Source organism: Bos grunniens, chromosome 19 (genome assembly GCF_055505025.1).
Source record: "Bos grunniens cultivar Pamir isolate PY7600 chromosome 19, Bosgru_T2T1.0, whole genome shotgun sequence".
NCBI lineage: Eukaryota > Metazoa > Chordata > Mammalia > Artiodactyla > Bovidae > Bos > Bos grunniens.
The window spans coordinates 1460571-1476428 of NC_141183.1; the positions used below are offsets into that span (position 1 = coordinate 1460571).

General features: G+C 55.9%; 1 protein-coding gene and 1 long non-coding RNA gene across 21 annotated transcripts in view; one reads left to right on the plus strand and one right to left on the minus strand.

Moving 5' to 3' along the window:
• RGS9 (regulator of G protein signaling 9) overlaps nt 1–15858 on the minus strand; it is a 60807-nt gene that overhangs the window by 23561 nt on the left and 21388 nt on the right. For 17 of the 20 annotated variants that reach the window (XR_015146992.1, XR_015146995.1, XR_015146993.1 and 14 more), the window contains 2 exons: nt 12816–12897; nt 8874–8936 (listed from right to left, as the gene is read on the minus strand). Coding sequence is in view for 9 of the 20 variants with exons in the window: in XM_086355811.1 (XP_086211937.1) it covers nt 8874–8936; nt 12816–12897 (145 nt within the window). In the remaining 11 variants the exon portion in view is untranslated. The remainder of the gene's footprint in view (nt 1–8873; nt 8937–12815; nt 12898–15858) is intronic. The other 3 variants (XR_015146999.1, XR_015146998.1, XM_086355818.1) reach the window with 1 other exon arrangement.
• On the plus strand, nt 13263–14661 carry LOC147350931 (uncharacterized). Its single transcript, XR_015147005.1, has 2 exons — nt 13263–13801; nt 14448–14661. It is a non-coding gene; the product is annotated as an uncharacterized LOC147350931 (long non-coding RNA).

Sequence of the window (15858 nt, forward strand, 5' to 3'; positions counted from 1 at the left end):
GTGATTGCTTTTCTCAGGCGGGGGCGGGGCGGGAAGCTAAGACAGAAGATCTCAGAAAGGCAACGTGCGACTTCCCTGGTGGTTCAGGGTTAGGAATCCAGCTTCCAGTGCAGGGGACGTGGCTTCGAGCCCTGCTCAGGGAACTGAGATCCCACACCCCACAAGGCAACCGAGTACCCGCGCCACAGCTAGAGAGTCCGTGCGCTCCGGGGGCCACGCGCCAAACTGAGACCAGACACAGTCAAAGATGAAAAGTACATACTTTTAACCAAGGAAGGGAATGCTCAGGCACAGCTCTCTGATTTGACCCTCATCCCCACACACGCTTCCGCCTTCGTCGCACTCATCACAACCATAATTAGACACTGTTTGTGCACCTCTGTTTAATCTATGCAGCACCCATCAGGCGCTACCAGGAGCAGGAAGACCACGTTAATCTTCCGGAGCATAACCTGTGGCACAGAGCAGATGCTCGCTAAATACCAGACAAATGATGACCACTGTGTGCCTGGAGGCTGAAAAAAAAGGAGATGCATTTTAAGGTTAAGAGAATATTTTTCTCTTAAAAAACTGAGAACACTCTCCAAATGACCCAAACATTTTGGCAGTTACGCTAATTATCTGTTCCTATGTTCTCCTAACACAGGGCTGTGTGAGAAGACACACATTTCAGGTGGGAAAGGACCCCAGGGCCAGGGTGGATTTGCATTCAAATCTAATATAATCAGAGGCTTCAGTTCAAGTCATGCAGAAGTGGATTAAGAAGAGTATCTACTGGTTTATGCCTTCTGCTCAAAAGAGAAGCTGGACTTTTGTGTGAAAATAATCACCTAGCTATATACAAAGCAATTTACACCTCTCTGAGCCCTTAGAAAGTTTAAGGGAGGGAGGTTTTATTATTCTAATTTCCGGCCGAGGAAACCAAGGCTCTGACATCTCCTGGTTGGTAACTGACTGAACCAGGATTCAAACCCAGATGTGACCTTGGCAAGCGGAGAAGTGGGGCTTCCCTGGTGGTCCAGTGGCTAAGACTGTGCTTCCATTGCGGGGGGCTCGGGCTCCATCCCCGGTCAGAGAGCTAAGATCCCACAGGAAGCACAGTGCGGGCCAGAGAAAACAAGGATCATAGCAAGAAAGGCTGAAAAAAGGCCGTTTAAAAACAAAAAAATCCAAGCAGTGATCCAGGAGAATCGGAAAATGGTGTGTTCTCTTCACCTGTTCCTCGCTTGCCCCGAGGCTGAGGCTAGTGCTGAATGGAATGCCCCTGTTTGGCCATGAGACACCACTTCCTATAAAGCAGATAAAGAATGAGGGCCTGCTGCACGGGACAGGGACCTCTGCTCAGCAGTCTGCAGTGGTAAAAGAATCCAGAAAAGAGGAGACATGTGTATATTTAACTGATTCACTTCGCTGTAAACCTGAGGCTAACACTGTAAATCAACTACACTCCAATACAAATTAAAAACAAAAACAAACCAAGAAGCACGAAAGAACGCAAGAGCCCCAGTCCAAGAGGAAGCACACACCTGACTGACTCTTTAATTAACACTAACGACGATAAAACACTCCCAGCTGGAAGAGAAGTAGGACCTGGGACCTGACACAGCCCGGTGACCATAGTTAACGATGCTGTATTACATGCTTAGAAGCTGTTCAAAGCACAGATCTTAACTGTTACACCACAAAGTCAAGGGTGGAGGTGTGAACTCATTGGTGGAACTCACTTTGCCATATCTGTTCGCATCTAACCACCCACTATACCCCTGAAACCTGCACACGTAATAACGCCAATACCTCAGCAAGGCTGGAGCGTGGACACGCTGACGGTGGTAACGACTGCAACTGTGCTCGGGGTGCCCAGTGGGCAGGGTCTCAGACACCCTCCCTCAGTGCCCAGGCCCCAGGATGAGCCGCTGTCCCCGGCCCTGCACCCTGTGTGGACACGCAGCCCAGCCTGTCCACCGCCTCTGGGCCCCCGGGGGCCGTCCTCGCAGGCCTCCAGCCACCAGCACTCCCACCTCTAGTCTACTCGGTGTCCCCGGCCCTGCGCCCTGTGTGGGCACGCAGCCCAGCCTGTCCACCGTCTCTGGGCCCCCGGGGGCCGTCCTCGCACAGCCCCCGCCACCAGCACTCCCACCTCTAGTCTACTCGGCATGGTCTCCGGCCTAATACTGCTGTTTCTGGGGCCACTATCTCGGTCTTCAGGGTGTTAAACTTTTTTATATTTTAATTCCCTTCTTGACTTTACTATCCTTTCAGGACGCTGGGCTTGCTGTGGGCTTTCTGGTTCCCCCAAACTACCAGCGATCTCCTGGGAATCGGACTGCAGTGGGTTCCTTGGGGTCTAAGAGCTTGTCCACCTCCACCCTGGATCACCCACATGGACTTCAGCGTTTATTTCTAACTTTAAATACTGATGTCCAGTGTGGGGTGGAGGGAGGTCCAAGAGGGAGGGGATACAGGTACCCTGGTCACTTCGTTGTACAGCACAAATGCAACACTGTAAAGCCACCGCATACATGCTAAGTCACTTCAGTCGTGTCTGACTCTTTGTGACACCATGGACTGTAGCCCACCAGGCTCCTCTGTCCGTGGGAAGCTCTGAGCAAGAATACTGGAATGGGTGGTCATTTCCTTCTCCAGGGGATCTTCCCGACCCAAGGGTAGAAACCACGTCTCCTATGTCTCCTGCATTAGCAGGCAGGTTCTTTACCATTAGCGCCACCTGGGAAGCCCAACTATTAAATATATATATATATATTTAATAATGATTTATATCTATATATATCATTTAATAATGATGTATATATATATATATCATTTAAAAAAAAACAACCCTCTGTCCATGGGACCTGCCTCCTCTAGGTTAACATACAGGGAGTCTCTCTCCTGTCTGGAGAGTGTGTATCTTGGCAGTAGGGAGAAGGTTCTGGACTTCTCTGAAAAGACAGAGAGAGAATTTGACGGGATGGGGGTCACTAAAAGAGTATCGACCTTCTGGGTCAGAGAGGTCAAAATCCCGGTCTGTCACTTCTCGGCTCCCTGACTCTGGATAAGTTACCCGGCAGCTGAAAGCCTCTGCCTTCTCATCCGTAAAGAGGGACATAAGCTGCAGTGACTGGCGTGGGGCGGGACCCTAAGCACTGGCTGCTGACGAGGGCTCAGATGCTTCTGCCAAGAACACGCAGGTACCGCTTTAGCCCCAGTCAGGAGGCAGATCAGGATGCCCAGGCAATACTGGGGACACAGTCATCTGCTGCTTACGTGAAATTTAAACTTAACTGGGCTTCAAAGCCTCACAAACCTATCAATATGATTATTACTATCAATACAGAAAAGGCCACGCGTGTGTGTGCTCAGTCGCTCAGTCGTGTCCAACTCTTTACAACTCTGTGGACTGTAGCCCACCAGGCTCCTCTGTCCGTGGGATTCTCCAGGCAAGAATACTGGAGTGGGTTGTCATTCCCTCCTTCAGGGGATCTTCCCAACCCAGGGATCAAATCCGCATCTCCTGCAAGTCTCCTGCATTGGCAAGTGGGTTCTTTACCTCTGAGCCACCAGGGAAGCAGAAAAGGTCATAAGAAATATTTAATCAAAGTTCAGTTATTAAAAAGTACTGGAGTGGGTTGCCATTTCCTTCTCCAGGGGATTGTTCCAATCCAGGGATTGAACCTGGGTCCCCGGCATTGCAGGCAGACTCTTTACCATCTGAGCCACCAGGAAATCCCTTAAAAAGTACACACACACATATTTCTAAGCAATTCTGAGAAAGCCGTCTCATGGTAAGACTAAAACACGTCTTGCACCCTGGAAGGCACGCACAAACCCCACTGTCTCCACAGCTAGTCCTCCTGGGGTGAAGTCACCTCTTTATCCCGCAGCCCAGGGAAGAAGACGCTGTTACAGGAGGAGCACCCCACTCAAGGAATCTTAGCATTCTCTGCATTCCCAGGATTCTGGCTTGGGATTTTTCCAGAGTTGCCCAAATAGGGACACGTCCAGAGCCTGTTTACACACAGCCCTGTGGCCCGCGTGCCAGCCCTGAGATCCAGACGCAGGCTGCAGGCGATGGTCCAGGGCAGGAGGGCTCAAGGTTGTGCCCTGGGGTGACGGGGGCAGAGGCTGGGCAACCCCGGGGAGGGAAGAGCAGCGACCCTGGGGTCAGGCGATCAGGCAGGTTTCTGTGCAGAAACAGGTGAGGGCCGGGCAAGCCGTGGAGCGAAACGTAAGGTGGGGAGGACCCCAGGGACGCCGGGAACACGGGCCGCGAGAGCAGAGAAGAGTCAAACGCCGGAAACCGGAAATCCGAGAGCGGAAGCAGTTCTGGCAAAGCTGACCGGAAAAGAGAGGGGTGCGGTCAGCGGTCCAAGGAGACGAGAGTTCGAGGCTGTGAGCATCGGAAGGAGTCCTTGTCCCGATGAGGGCGGGACTGACCGCACAGCTTTCAGGGGACCAGGGACCTGGAGAAGGTTCTAGATCAGCAGAACATCAAGGCAAGCGCGGGCCTGCTGAGCGTAGAGCTCGGGGCCTGAGCACAGACCCTGCCATGAAGGGGGCGCCGGGCGCAGGACCACAGGGTGCGGCTGGGGATGGGGAGGCGGTACCCGGAGAGGCAGCGGCTACAGAACCGTGAGGACCCACACGCCCGCCGGCTGGCCCGGCCTGAGCAGACAGACGGCTCAGTCTCTCCGCAAAACGGAACTGGTGTGACCTCTCTCACCACGCTGCTGGGAGAAGAGAATAAACTCCAGCAAAGCCTCCAGAGGCCGCGCAGCGGACATCGGGACATGTCAACAAGGCCCCGAGGGGGCTCGGGCCCGTCACCTCTCACCCGGCTTCACCAGCCCCGAGAGTGTGTCCGGGACGGGCAGCCCACCCCCAGCGCCTGTGTCCCCAGCTGTGAACACAGACGCCAGAGCTTCCGCGTCACGAGCCGCTTGCTGAGCCCGCATGGAGCCCCGGCCGCCCGCCGGTCGCACAGGAGCCAGAGGAAGACAGCTGTCTGCCCCCAGGTGGCAGGGACACATGGGGTGAGGGGTGTTGCTCATGGAGGGCTCCTGGCCGGAGCTCCACAGGGCACAGCCCCTGACCGTGGAGCCATGTGTCTGCCCTTCCCCCAAAGGCTGGAGTGGCCACCGGTGTGGACGGCGCTGTTCTCCGCAGCCGTCCACAGGGCCAGGCAGGGTGGTGGCGTTGCCGTGTGCCTGCCTCTGCCACCAACAGTCAGGGCAGAAGGATGAGAAGAAAGGAGGATGAAGGGGGACACTTGGGGTGAGGGGAGAGCCCCCCAGATAGGGCGGAGGGTCTCCGGGCCCCAGAGATTCCCTCTCTGGCAGCAAAGAGATGGTCATGACAACAGTGAGCACTGCTGTGGCCAGTGTGCGCACACGCCAATCCCACTCCAGACGCTTGGCATAAATGACCTCACTCAGCCCCTGGAGGCACTCTCCTTATTTCCATTTTACAGACGAGGAAACTGAGGCTTTGAGCTCAAGAGCTTGCCTGAGCCACAGCTTGTCCGAGATGACACAACTGCAGAAGCGGGGAGCAGGGCCTCACCTTGATGTCAGAGCTCCCACTAGCCCTTGTCACAGAACCACCTGGAGACCCTGCTGGAGTCCAGGGGAGGGGCACGGCCCTGGCACCACTGCCTACAGCCAGGCTGGGGCTGGCCGCCACTCAGCTTGCTCCCCGTGGGGACAGGTGCCCTCTGAGATTAGGGCGCCCCACCTGCCGGGGTGGCAGGACCAAGAGGACCCGCTTCCTGGGCCATCCTGCTCCGGCCGGCTCCTCCCTGGGCTGGGCAGCCCCCGCGGCCACCAGCCTGAGGCACAGGGTCCCCCAGGGCCCCGGGCACCTGCCAAACCCCAGCCTCTGCCCTCTCTCCATGGTGTTTACAGTTTCCGGGTCATCTGCCTCTGTTTAAGGAAAAGAGGTCTTTCCAAGAATTTACAAACTGTCAGAAACGAGCCCTCTTCAAACCAGCACTGCGCAGAAATCCGACACCTCCGGACACCCAGCCCCCGGGACACGCTGCCCGCTCCCTGCACCCTGCGCTCGGGCCAGACAAGCAGGGACACTGGGTCCAGCTGCGGGAGAGGGCACACACACACCCGCCCTGGGCCCAGGCGGAGGGCTGGGGGCCCCAGGTCCAGGGGGAGGGCTGGTGAGGGCTGGGGGCGGGCCCGCGAGCAGAGTTACACGTCTTTGTTCTTCTTAAGGCACCAGGGCAGCCCGAGTGCAGACGGAGGAGGGGAGCTGGTGGGAGAGAAACAGAAAGACAGTGGGTACCCGGCTGTGACACCCACCGGCGCCCCCGGCCCACCGGCCACCCCTGCCCCCCGGCGTCCCCCACCCCCCCACCGCCCCCTGTGCCCCCGCTGCCGGCACCGTGGCCGCAGCCTCCCCAGCCTCGGCTTGGGCTCCTGGAGGGGCACATTGCCTGCCTTTGCCCAGAAAGGGGCCCTGAGGACCCTGCCTCAGCCAGAAGGGGCTGGCCACCCCCTGGGGAGTCACCCCACAGAGCACCCCCGTGAAGCCGCTCACTCAGCATCTCAGCCATCCTGCCAAGGCCGGAGCCAGAGGGCCCGCCTCTGCCACATACACACACATACACACAATACACATACATACACACACACATACACACAGAGACATATACACACCACACACACGTACACACAATACACATACATGCATACAACACACAAGTACATACAGAGACATACATATATAGACACAGAGACACACATAACACACATACAGAGACATGTATACACACCACACGCACATATGCACACACAAATACACAAACATAACACACATGCACACACACGCACACAGACACATATACACACAGTACAGAGACATACACTACACACAGACACACACACACCACACACACACAGTGTGTATGTACGTGTGTGTGTACGTGTGTCTGTGTGTGTTGTATGTGTGTATGCATGTATGTGTATTGTGTGTGTGTGTCTGTGTGTATTGCGTGTATATATGTATGTGTCTGTGTGAGTGTGTTGTATGTGTGCATGCATGTATGTGTATTGTGTGTATGTGTGTGTGTGTGGCAGAGGCGGGCCCTCTGGCTCTGGCCTTGGCGGGAGGCTGAGATGCTGAGTGAGCGGCTTCACGGGGGTGCTGTGTGGGGTGACTCCCCAGGGGGTGGCCACACAATACACACGTACACATGTACACAAATACACATCCACACAATCCACACCCAACACACACACATGTACACATAACACACACGTGCACATACACGCACACATACAGAGTCACACACATATACATGTATATACACACAATACATACAGACACATATACACATACGATGCAAGCATATACACACATGCATGTATACATAAAACACACATACAATATATACAGAGAGACATGCATATCCACATACCATACACACAGAAAGATACACACACGATACACAGGTACACACATGCACACATGCACACACACATGTGCGGTGTGTGGCTGGTCAGGCTGAGTGGGGGCCTCCCCTCCACACCCCCTCCTCCAGGCCACACAGGTCCCAGAGCTGCCAGCATCCACAAAAAAGCAAATCTCCAGCCCTGTTCAGTATTTTCCTTGAGGATGCTGTATCCATGGCAACCAAGCCGCCAAGGCCTGGGCAATTACCTGTCATCTGACGCAGGGAATGTGGAAAAGGCCGCTGACGGTGCCAAACATGTATCAAGGGAGGGGGGCTCTGATTTAGGGGCAGGGAGCCCAGCGGAGTCCCCAGGGTGTCCTCTGTGTATGGACACCCTCCACGTGGACCCCACCCAAAACGTGTAGGCACTGGTGGGGGTCCCCACAGTCATGCGGAGCTCCGGGTCCCCGTGGGCTAAGAAAACAAGTCAGACTTCCTGCCAGCATTTCCAGGCACCACCGAGGCTTACAGGTGATACACGGGGCTAACGAGGCCCCTGGCTGCTTGCTGCCAGATACAGCAGTGGACAGAAAGCAAGGGAGCCGTCCACAGCTAGTTTAAGTGGGGACAGGCTGGTTTATTGGGACCCGTGTTCTCAGCCTGGACAGTCTTGGTCCCCAAGACCACCAGATGATGTCTGGAGACACTTCTGATCGTCAGGACTGGGAGACATCAGGGAGATGCTTGGAGCTACAGATATCCAGTCGGGGAGGCCAGGGGTGCTTCGGATCACCCCACAAGGCATGGGATAGCCCCACAGAACTATCTGCCCCAAATAACTGTGCCATGCCTGGGAAACCCTAATCGGGGTGCCCTGTGTTTCAGCAGCTTCTGAACCACATTTCCTTAAATAAAAGTCTATTATAGGAAACAGTTCATCATCAGCGGTGGCCTATTAAGGAAAGGGGTCCTTTAAAAAAAAAAAAAAAAAGCAAAGATCCCAGCCGACTGAGATGCAAAAGAAAGTGGAGGGACCAGGTCCTGTCATGTGGATTAAGGTTTGAACCCAAAGATGACTCAGGGGTTGTGAGCCTGGGGCCTACTGTCTTTGAGGGGGAAGGGAACTGGTGGAAGCGGCGTGCAAAAGGCCTTTCTGTGCCTCTCTGGCTGACACGGGTTGATAAGTTTCATCAGATTTTCAAAGAGGGAAGTGATTCAGGAGTCTGAAAACCAACCATTAGATCCCATTGCCCTGGCCTGCCCTCACCCACTCTCCTGACCAGAACCCCTGCCCTGGTCGCCCCTCTCTGACACCACAGCGTGCACAGGCCTCCTCTCCCTGGCCGTCTCAGAGCAGAGGCTCCACTGCCCTACAGACACAGACAGACAACGGCACGCAGACACCTGCCCAGCCTAAGACCCCCCTGGCCCAGGCCCCGCCCAACGTACGCAGCAGACTGACCTGGTTTACCTGGTCTTCATTTGGGTTAGTCACTCGGTCCAGGCCGTAGTCCAGCACGTTGTTCGCCCCTGGCTGAATGAGGAAAAACTCAGTGTAAGGACCGGGAGAGTCTCCAGTTTCTGATTACCTTTGGATTCTGGCCAAGCTGCCCATCGTGAGACCAAGCTGAGGATTGTGGCCCATCTGTGGGGAGCTACAGGGGTGTGTAAGGTTCCTCAGGTTGGGGCGTCTTCCACCACCATAGCATCCCCAGAGGAAGGGAGGGAGGGTGGATGGGTGGCTGGACGGGTGGGTGGGTGGGTGGATTGGTGGTGGTGGTGGTTCAGTCACTAAGTCAGGTCGGACTCTCTTGCAGCATGGACTGCAGCACTCCAGGCCCCTGGAGTTTGCATCTGCATGTCCACTGAGTGACACTGTCTAACCATCTCATCCTCGGCCACCCTCTTCTCCTTTTGCCTTCCATCTTTCCCATCATCAGGGTCTTTTCTAGTGAGTCGGCCTCTTTGTATCAGGTGGCCAAAACATTGGAGCTTCAGCATCAGTCCTTCCAATGAATATTCAGGGTTGATTTCCTTTAGGATGGACTGGTTTGATCTCCTTGCAGTCCAAGGGACTGGGTGGATAGATGGATAAATAAATGGATGGGTGGGTGGGTGGATGGATGGACGGGTGGGTGGATGAATGGGTGGGTGGATGGATGCATGGGTGGGTGGGTGGGTAGGTGGATAGATGGATTAATACGCAGACTGGATCGGAGTTCATGGGATTGGCACAGGGGCCTTCCAACTGCTGCGCTCCACGGTTCACTGCTCTGGAGAGTCCAGGCTTCAGTCAAGCACCCAGAAATTCTGATCCAGATTCCGCCATCTCCCAGCTGGGGGGAGGATCTTGGAAAAGACCTCTCTCTGTGCTGAGAACCAGAGATGACCCCTCCTGTCTGTCTGGTTCTTGTGAGGATTTAGCACGATGGAAGCTCACAACGGAGGGTCGCTGTCACCAGGCAAGGCCTCGGTTCACCCTAAGATCACGGTGGAGAGGCCTGGCCCAGAGCTGGTCTCCAGCTCTGCCGCCTCCACCAGGCCGCCTCCCCGGCCAGTCCTGCTCCAGCTCTGAACTCCTTCAGGCCAGCAATTGAGGTCTTTCACTTCCTCTGTTTGGTGCAGGCAACCATCTGGGACCTCCCATCCCAGGGAGATGGAAAACAGTCTTACACTCTCTCTCTCTCTCACACACACACACACATACACACTTGACCCACACTCTGATGCAGTTTCTGGGACCCCAGAGGCAGCTGGAATGGAGACCCCTCAGAGCTGACGTCAGGGCACAGGAAACAAGGGCGGCGGTGGCCGTCAGCAGATGGGGAGCCGCGCAGCTGCGTGCAGCCCAGGGCGGACGCTCTGGATGAGTGCTCCCGGAGACCATCTGACGGCCTGGGCTGCTGGCCTGTCACTTGGATCGCTCCATCCCCACCCAAGACAGACTTTAAAGCGGATGCTCCTCAGACAAGACGTGGCCCTCATCCCTACACTCCAGGCCACTGAGAGGCTGAGAGTTTTAAAAAAAAACTCAGGGAGCGGAGACTCAGGGACACCCTGGTCTCGTCCCCAACTCCCAGTTCAGTTCCGATGGAGAGAGGCAGCCAGGAGGGGGCCGGGGTGTGAGAGCAGCTTCATGTCTGCTCACGTCTGTTCACGTCTGTTCGCGTCTGTTCACATCTGCTCACGTCTGCTCGTGTCTTTCACGTGTGCTCATGTCTGCTCACATCCGTTCACATCTGCTCGGGTCTGCTCATATCTTTCACGTGTGCTCACGTCTGCTCACATCTGCTCGTGTCTTTCACATGTGCTCATATCTGTTCACATCTGCTCACGTCTGTTCACGTCTGCTCATGTCTTTCACGTGTGCTCGTGTCTGTTCACATCTGTTCATGTCTGCTCGCGTCTGCTCACGTCTTTCACACGTGCTCACATCTGTTCACATCTGTTCATGTCTGCTCACGTCTGTTCACATGTGCTCACGCTGTTCACGTCTGTTCACATCTGCTCACATCTGTTCACATCTGCTCATGTCTGTTCACATGTGCTCATGCTGTTCATGTCTGCTCACGTTTGTTCATGTCTGCGTGTGTCTGTTCACGTCTGCTTGCATCTTTCACATGTGCTCACGTCTGCTCATGTCTGTTCACATGTGCTCGTGTCTGTTCACATCTGTTTCCGTGTGCTCAGGTCTGTTCACATGTGTTCACATCTGTTCCCGTGTGCTCGCGTCTGTTCACATGTGTTCATATCTGTTCACGTCTGCTCACATCTGCTCACGTCTGTTCACATCTGCTCACGGCTGCTCTTTCACATCAGGCCGTGTTCTGAACACAGCTCCCCAGGGCCACCCATGAGGGGGCAGGTAACTCTGAGCAGCAATCACGTGATGCTCTCATGACTGAGGAGGTGACAAAGGCCTTGCACGCCCAGTGACACCACGTGACGCTGTCGTGGGAGGCAGAGGAGCTCTCCAGGAGAGCGGGGCGCCAGCTCCCACAGGGAGTCAGCACCAGCCCTGACTGTGCCTCCCACACGGGCCGAGAGGTGACGTAAGAACGTCCACGCAGGGAAGTCCCTGGTGCTCCCGTGGCCAAGACTCCGTGCTCCCAACGCACTGGCCGGCTTCAGTCCCCGGTCGGGGAACTGGATCCCACACACCACAACCAAAGACCCCGCGTGCCGCATCGAGGACCTGAGACGGCCAAAGAGAGGAAGAAGCTTTTTCTGAAGGAGAAAGAAATCGCACCATGAGGCCTAGCGCGGAGCCCAGGCCAGCATGGCGTCCACACCAACGCCTTCACAGAGGGAACGCCTACGGGCTGTCTGTTCTGAATCCAGAAAGAAAATGAGCGAAACGGCCAAACCCTGATGGCTTCAAGTTCAAAGAATCCGGAAGCTTGGACACCGTGGGGGATGCAGGTCACTCTGGTTCTGAGAACTTGGTTCCCGCAAGAGGAGGAGCTCGGTTCTGAATAGCTGACTTCTCCGAATCCCTTCGCCTGCAGCGACCGGGTCCGAAACAGGCGTGAACAGACACCGCCTCTGCTGCGCTGGGGGCGAGGCCAGCCTTCCCGGGAATGAGTGACAGGGCACGTGGCCGTCACGGCTGGTCTCTCTCGGCCTCTTAGCGCCCTCGAGCCCCACGCTCAAAGCCCCAGGCTGAGCACACGCTCACCCCCTCCTCCCGCCCCCGCCAGCGGGACGCAGACGAGGAAGGGAGAGGCGGCGCGGGGACGCCGGGGCGTGGCCACCGCGAGGCGACTCCCGTTCCCGCAACACGGGGTTGCTTCCGCCGTGCGGCCTGGGCTCTAGTTCTTTCTTCTTCTTTTAATTTTTTGGCCGCACCATGCAATGCGTGGCATCTTAGTTCCCCGACAAGAGACTGCACCTAAGCCCCTGCACCGGGAGCAGAGTCTTAACCACTGGACCCCCAGAGAAGTACAGTTTTTTCTTCTCATATTCTTTTTCCAAGGCATCGAGTCTCAGCCCTCACACAAGGCAGACTCATTCCGGTCCCTCCGTTAGGGAACTTCGCTCCATCCTGACACCAACGGACGGGCGGCGGGCAGACTCCATCCAGTCAGTCCATTTCCTCTTCCAGCCAGAGGACCCTGGACGCGAGCCCACACTGAGCTCCTGCAGATTCAGTTCCAGCCCCAGACAGATGAGCCGCACGCGGGTGGGGAGTATGGTGGGGCGGGCAGGCGTGAGAGGAGGCGGGTGGGCCAGGAGGGGACTCACAGGGCACCTCTGCCGCATGGGGGTGGGGAGCATGGGTGGGGCGGGCAGGCGTGAGAGGAGGCGGGTGGGCCAGGAGGGCACTCACAGGGCACCTGTGCCGCACGGGGGTGGGGAGCATGGTGGGGCGGGCAGGTGTGAGAGGAGGCGGGTGGGCCAGGAGGGCACTCACAGGGCACCTGTGCACCAGCCAATACGCCTTCTCCTGGCAGTCCAGCGCGCACCTGTCCACCTTGTTCCGCTCCTTCCCGGCCCTGAAAAGCCACAAGCCACGTTGGAGGCCAGGAAGATGCTGCATGCTTTGCTCACTGATGGCCCCCCTTCCTGATGGACCCCATTCCGGACCACTCTCCGGATCTGCCCAGATAAGCTGTACTTGCCATAATAATAATGACGATGATGAAAGTAGCGAACCCTAACACCACACTTACACGCTGAGTACCCTGCTCAGAACTTCTACACATATTGACTCATCGAATCCTCCCGGTGAGCGAGCCTCACCTTGCAGCCCAGGGACTGAAGCAGAGAGAGGCTGAGCCCCCGCTGAGGGTCACGGGGCCACCAGGGGGCAGCGGCGGGAGCTGAACTGGGGACGGGTCCCAGAGTCCAGCTCCCCACAGGAGCACGGGCTGCAAGGCGATGTAGGCCCCATGACCAGCTGAGGGTCTGACCATCCCCACCCACGTCACCCCTGCAGAAGTACGGAGGACTTGCGGGGCTGACATCCACCCACCCGGCTTCCGAACTTTCCCTGCTCTGATAAACGAAATCATCAACATCTGAGGGAGGGCGTGGCAAGCAACTCCAGAGCGTGCACGGGGAGTCCCGGCTTCTCTCCAGCGTCACTTCCACTCTGCGGCTTCAGAGAATTTGTGCCAAGTCAGAGTTTTCCTGAGCCCCCCAGCTGATTCCTGGGAAAGGTTACTTGTGTTCCTTCCCATCCCAGTCTCCCCCGCCATCACAGGTAGGAAACGAGGCTGTGCTCATTATCCCACCGTGGACCCGTCAGCGCTGTTTCCACGGCGACCTGAGCTCTGCTCAGGGAGGCTCGTTCTCCTAGGCAACGCAGGATGACGCACACACCCTCTCAAGACTCGGTCGGCGGGGTTGTGTGCCAGCTCACGTGTTTGAGTAACTTCAGGACACCCAGCAAGCAAGGTAGGCGGGGAGGGCCCTTCCCGTGGGGCGCTCTGCAACCTCCTCCGGAAGTTAACTATAAACACTGTCCCCTTGCCAACCTAAGTGGATCTTCTACTGGGTAAACGAGCCAGGCAGACAGGCCACAGATGGCCTGGGGCACTGGGGACTTTCCATAATGCTGGCAGCCCTGGAAATACAGTCGAGGGCTAATTTACTGCTGTGTCCTCTCTGGCTTTGCTTGTCTGCGAGCTTATTGGAGGAGAGTCGTGAGGAATGGGCTTCAAGAGAACCCTGAGCGAGGAATTATCGTAGTTTGTCACTTTATGATCTTTAAAGCAAAAGTATCCCTTAATTGATCAATTATGCACTCATTCCCACAGTCATTTGATGTTGTATTTATTGATCTCCACTCTGATCCAAGCACTGGGAGAACCAGACTGTGGAGGTCTGAACGTTAGCAACTCTCCCCCAGAATTCATGTGCTGCAGCCCTAGCTCCCGGTGTGACAGTACCTGGAGGTAGGCTCTTTAAGAAGCACTTAAGAGTTTAGAAGCAGTTAGATAAGGTCATGTGGGTGGGGCCTTTAGGATAGGATTCGTGCCCTGGGTACAGAAGACACTGGACAGCCTCTCTCCTCTCCCCACCACCCTCCCCCAACAAAAAGGCCACCAGCCATCTGCAAGCCGAGAAGAGAGGCACCATCAGAAACCAAACCCTGGCGGAACCGTGAACTCTGACTTCCCCACCTCCAGGCCTGTGAGAAAATGAACGTCTGCTGTTTAAGTCACCGGCATGACACACAAACATGTGTCTTGCCCTTGAATAGCTTCTGGTCTAAATGTTACAGAAAGAGTCAAGCAATAAATACAAAATCACAAGTTTCGCTGTGTGCTCTAGGGACACATTCCATATACTGCATGCAGGATCAGGGGTGGCCACTGTGGTGCTTTATAAATCTGTCTACGGTTCCCCCCGCTGTAAGGAGGGTCTGTGTCCTCCCCCTCAGAGACCGGGTGGGGTTTCCGGCTGTTTTGACCAACAGAGCACGTCAGGAAGACGGCCCTGTGCAGCTTCTGAGGCTGGGCCATCAAAGCGGGCAGCCGCCACCCTCCTTCCCTGTGGTATTTGCCCTCAGAGCTTCGGACCACCTGTAGGCGGTGAGATGCCTCATGCTGTGAGGAAGGCCAAGTGACCTCCTGGAGAGACCCCGAGGGGAGGAAGGGGTGAATGCCAAGCCCTCCCCCTCACGGTGGACAGGGGTCACAGAACCGGGCGTGCGTGCTCAGGCGCTCAGTGTCCAACTCTCTGTGACCCCATGGACTGTGGTCCACCAGGCTCCGCTGTCCATGGGGTTCTCCAGGCAAGAATACTGGGGTGGGTTGCCATGCCCTTCTCCAGGGGCCCTTCCCGACCCAGGGATCAAACCTGGGACTCCTGTACTCCAGGTGAATTCTTTACCACTGAGCCACCTGGGAAGCCCTCAGAACTGCAGACAGATTTAAAAGCACCACAGGGGCCATCCTGGGTTCTGCACGAGAGTGCACAGGCCATGTCCTTAAAGTTCATGACCCAACATGTCATTTTATATTTACTTCCTGACTACTTGTGTGACTGTTTCATGGCTGCAGCCACACGAGAGGCTCTGATCCACAACCTCCAACCAAGCCGTCCCCGACTCCAGAGCTGCGGAAACTTCCGTGAGCGGAAAACAACTGTTGCCATTCGGAGCATGAAGCTTCGGGGTGATCTGTGTGCAGTAATAACTGCTAATCAGAAAAGCTTCTTTGATTGGGACAGACAGACACACGCTACCGTGTATGAACTAGGTAACTAATAAGAACCTACTGTATACACAGGGAACTCGATTCAGTACTCTGTACTGACCCACGTGAGAAAAGAATCTAAAAAGAGAGGGCGTGTATGTATGTGTGACTGGTGGTCCACTTTGCCAGACACCCAAAACCAACACAGCACTGCACTCCAACTGCTGCTGCTGTGTAGCCGCCCAGTCGCGTCTGACTCTGTGTGACCCCGTGGACTGTAGCCCACCAGGCTCCTCTGGCCATGGAATTTCC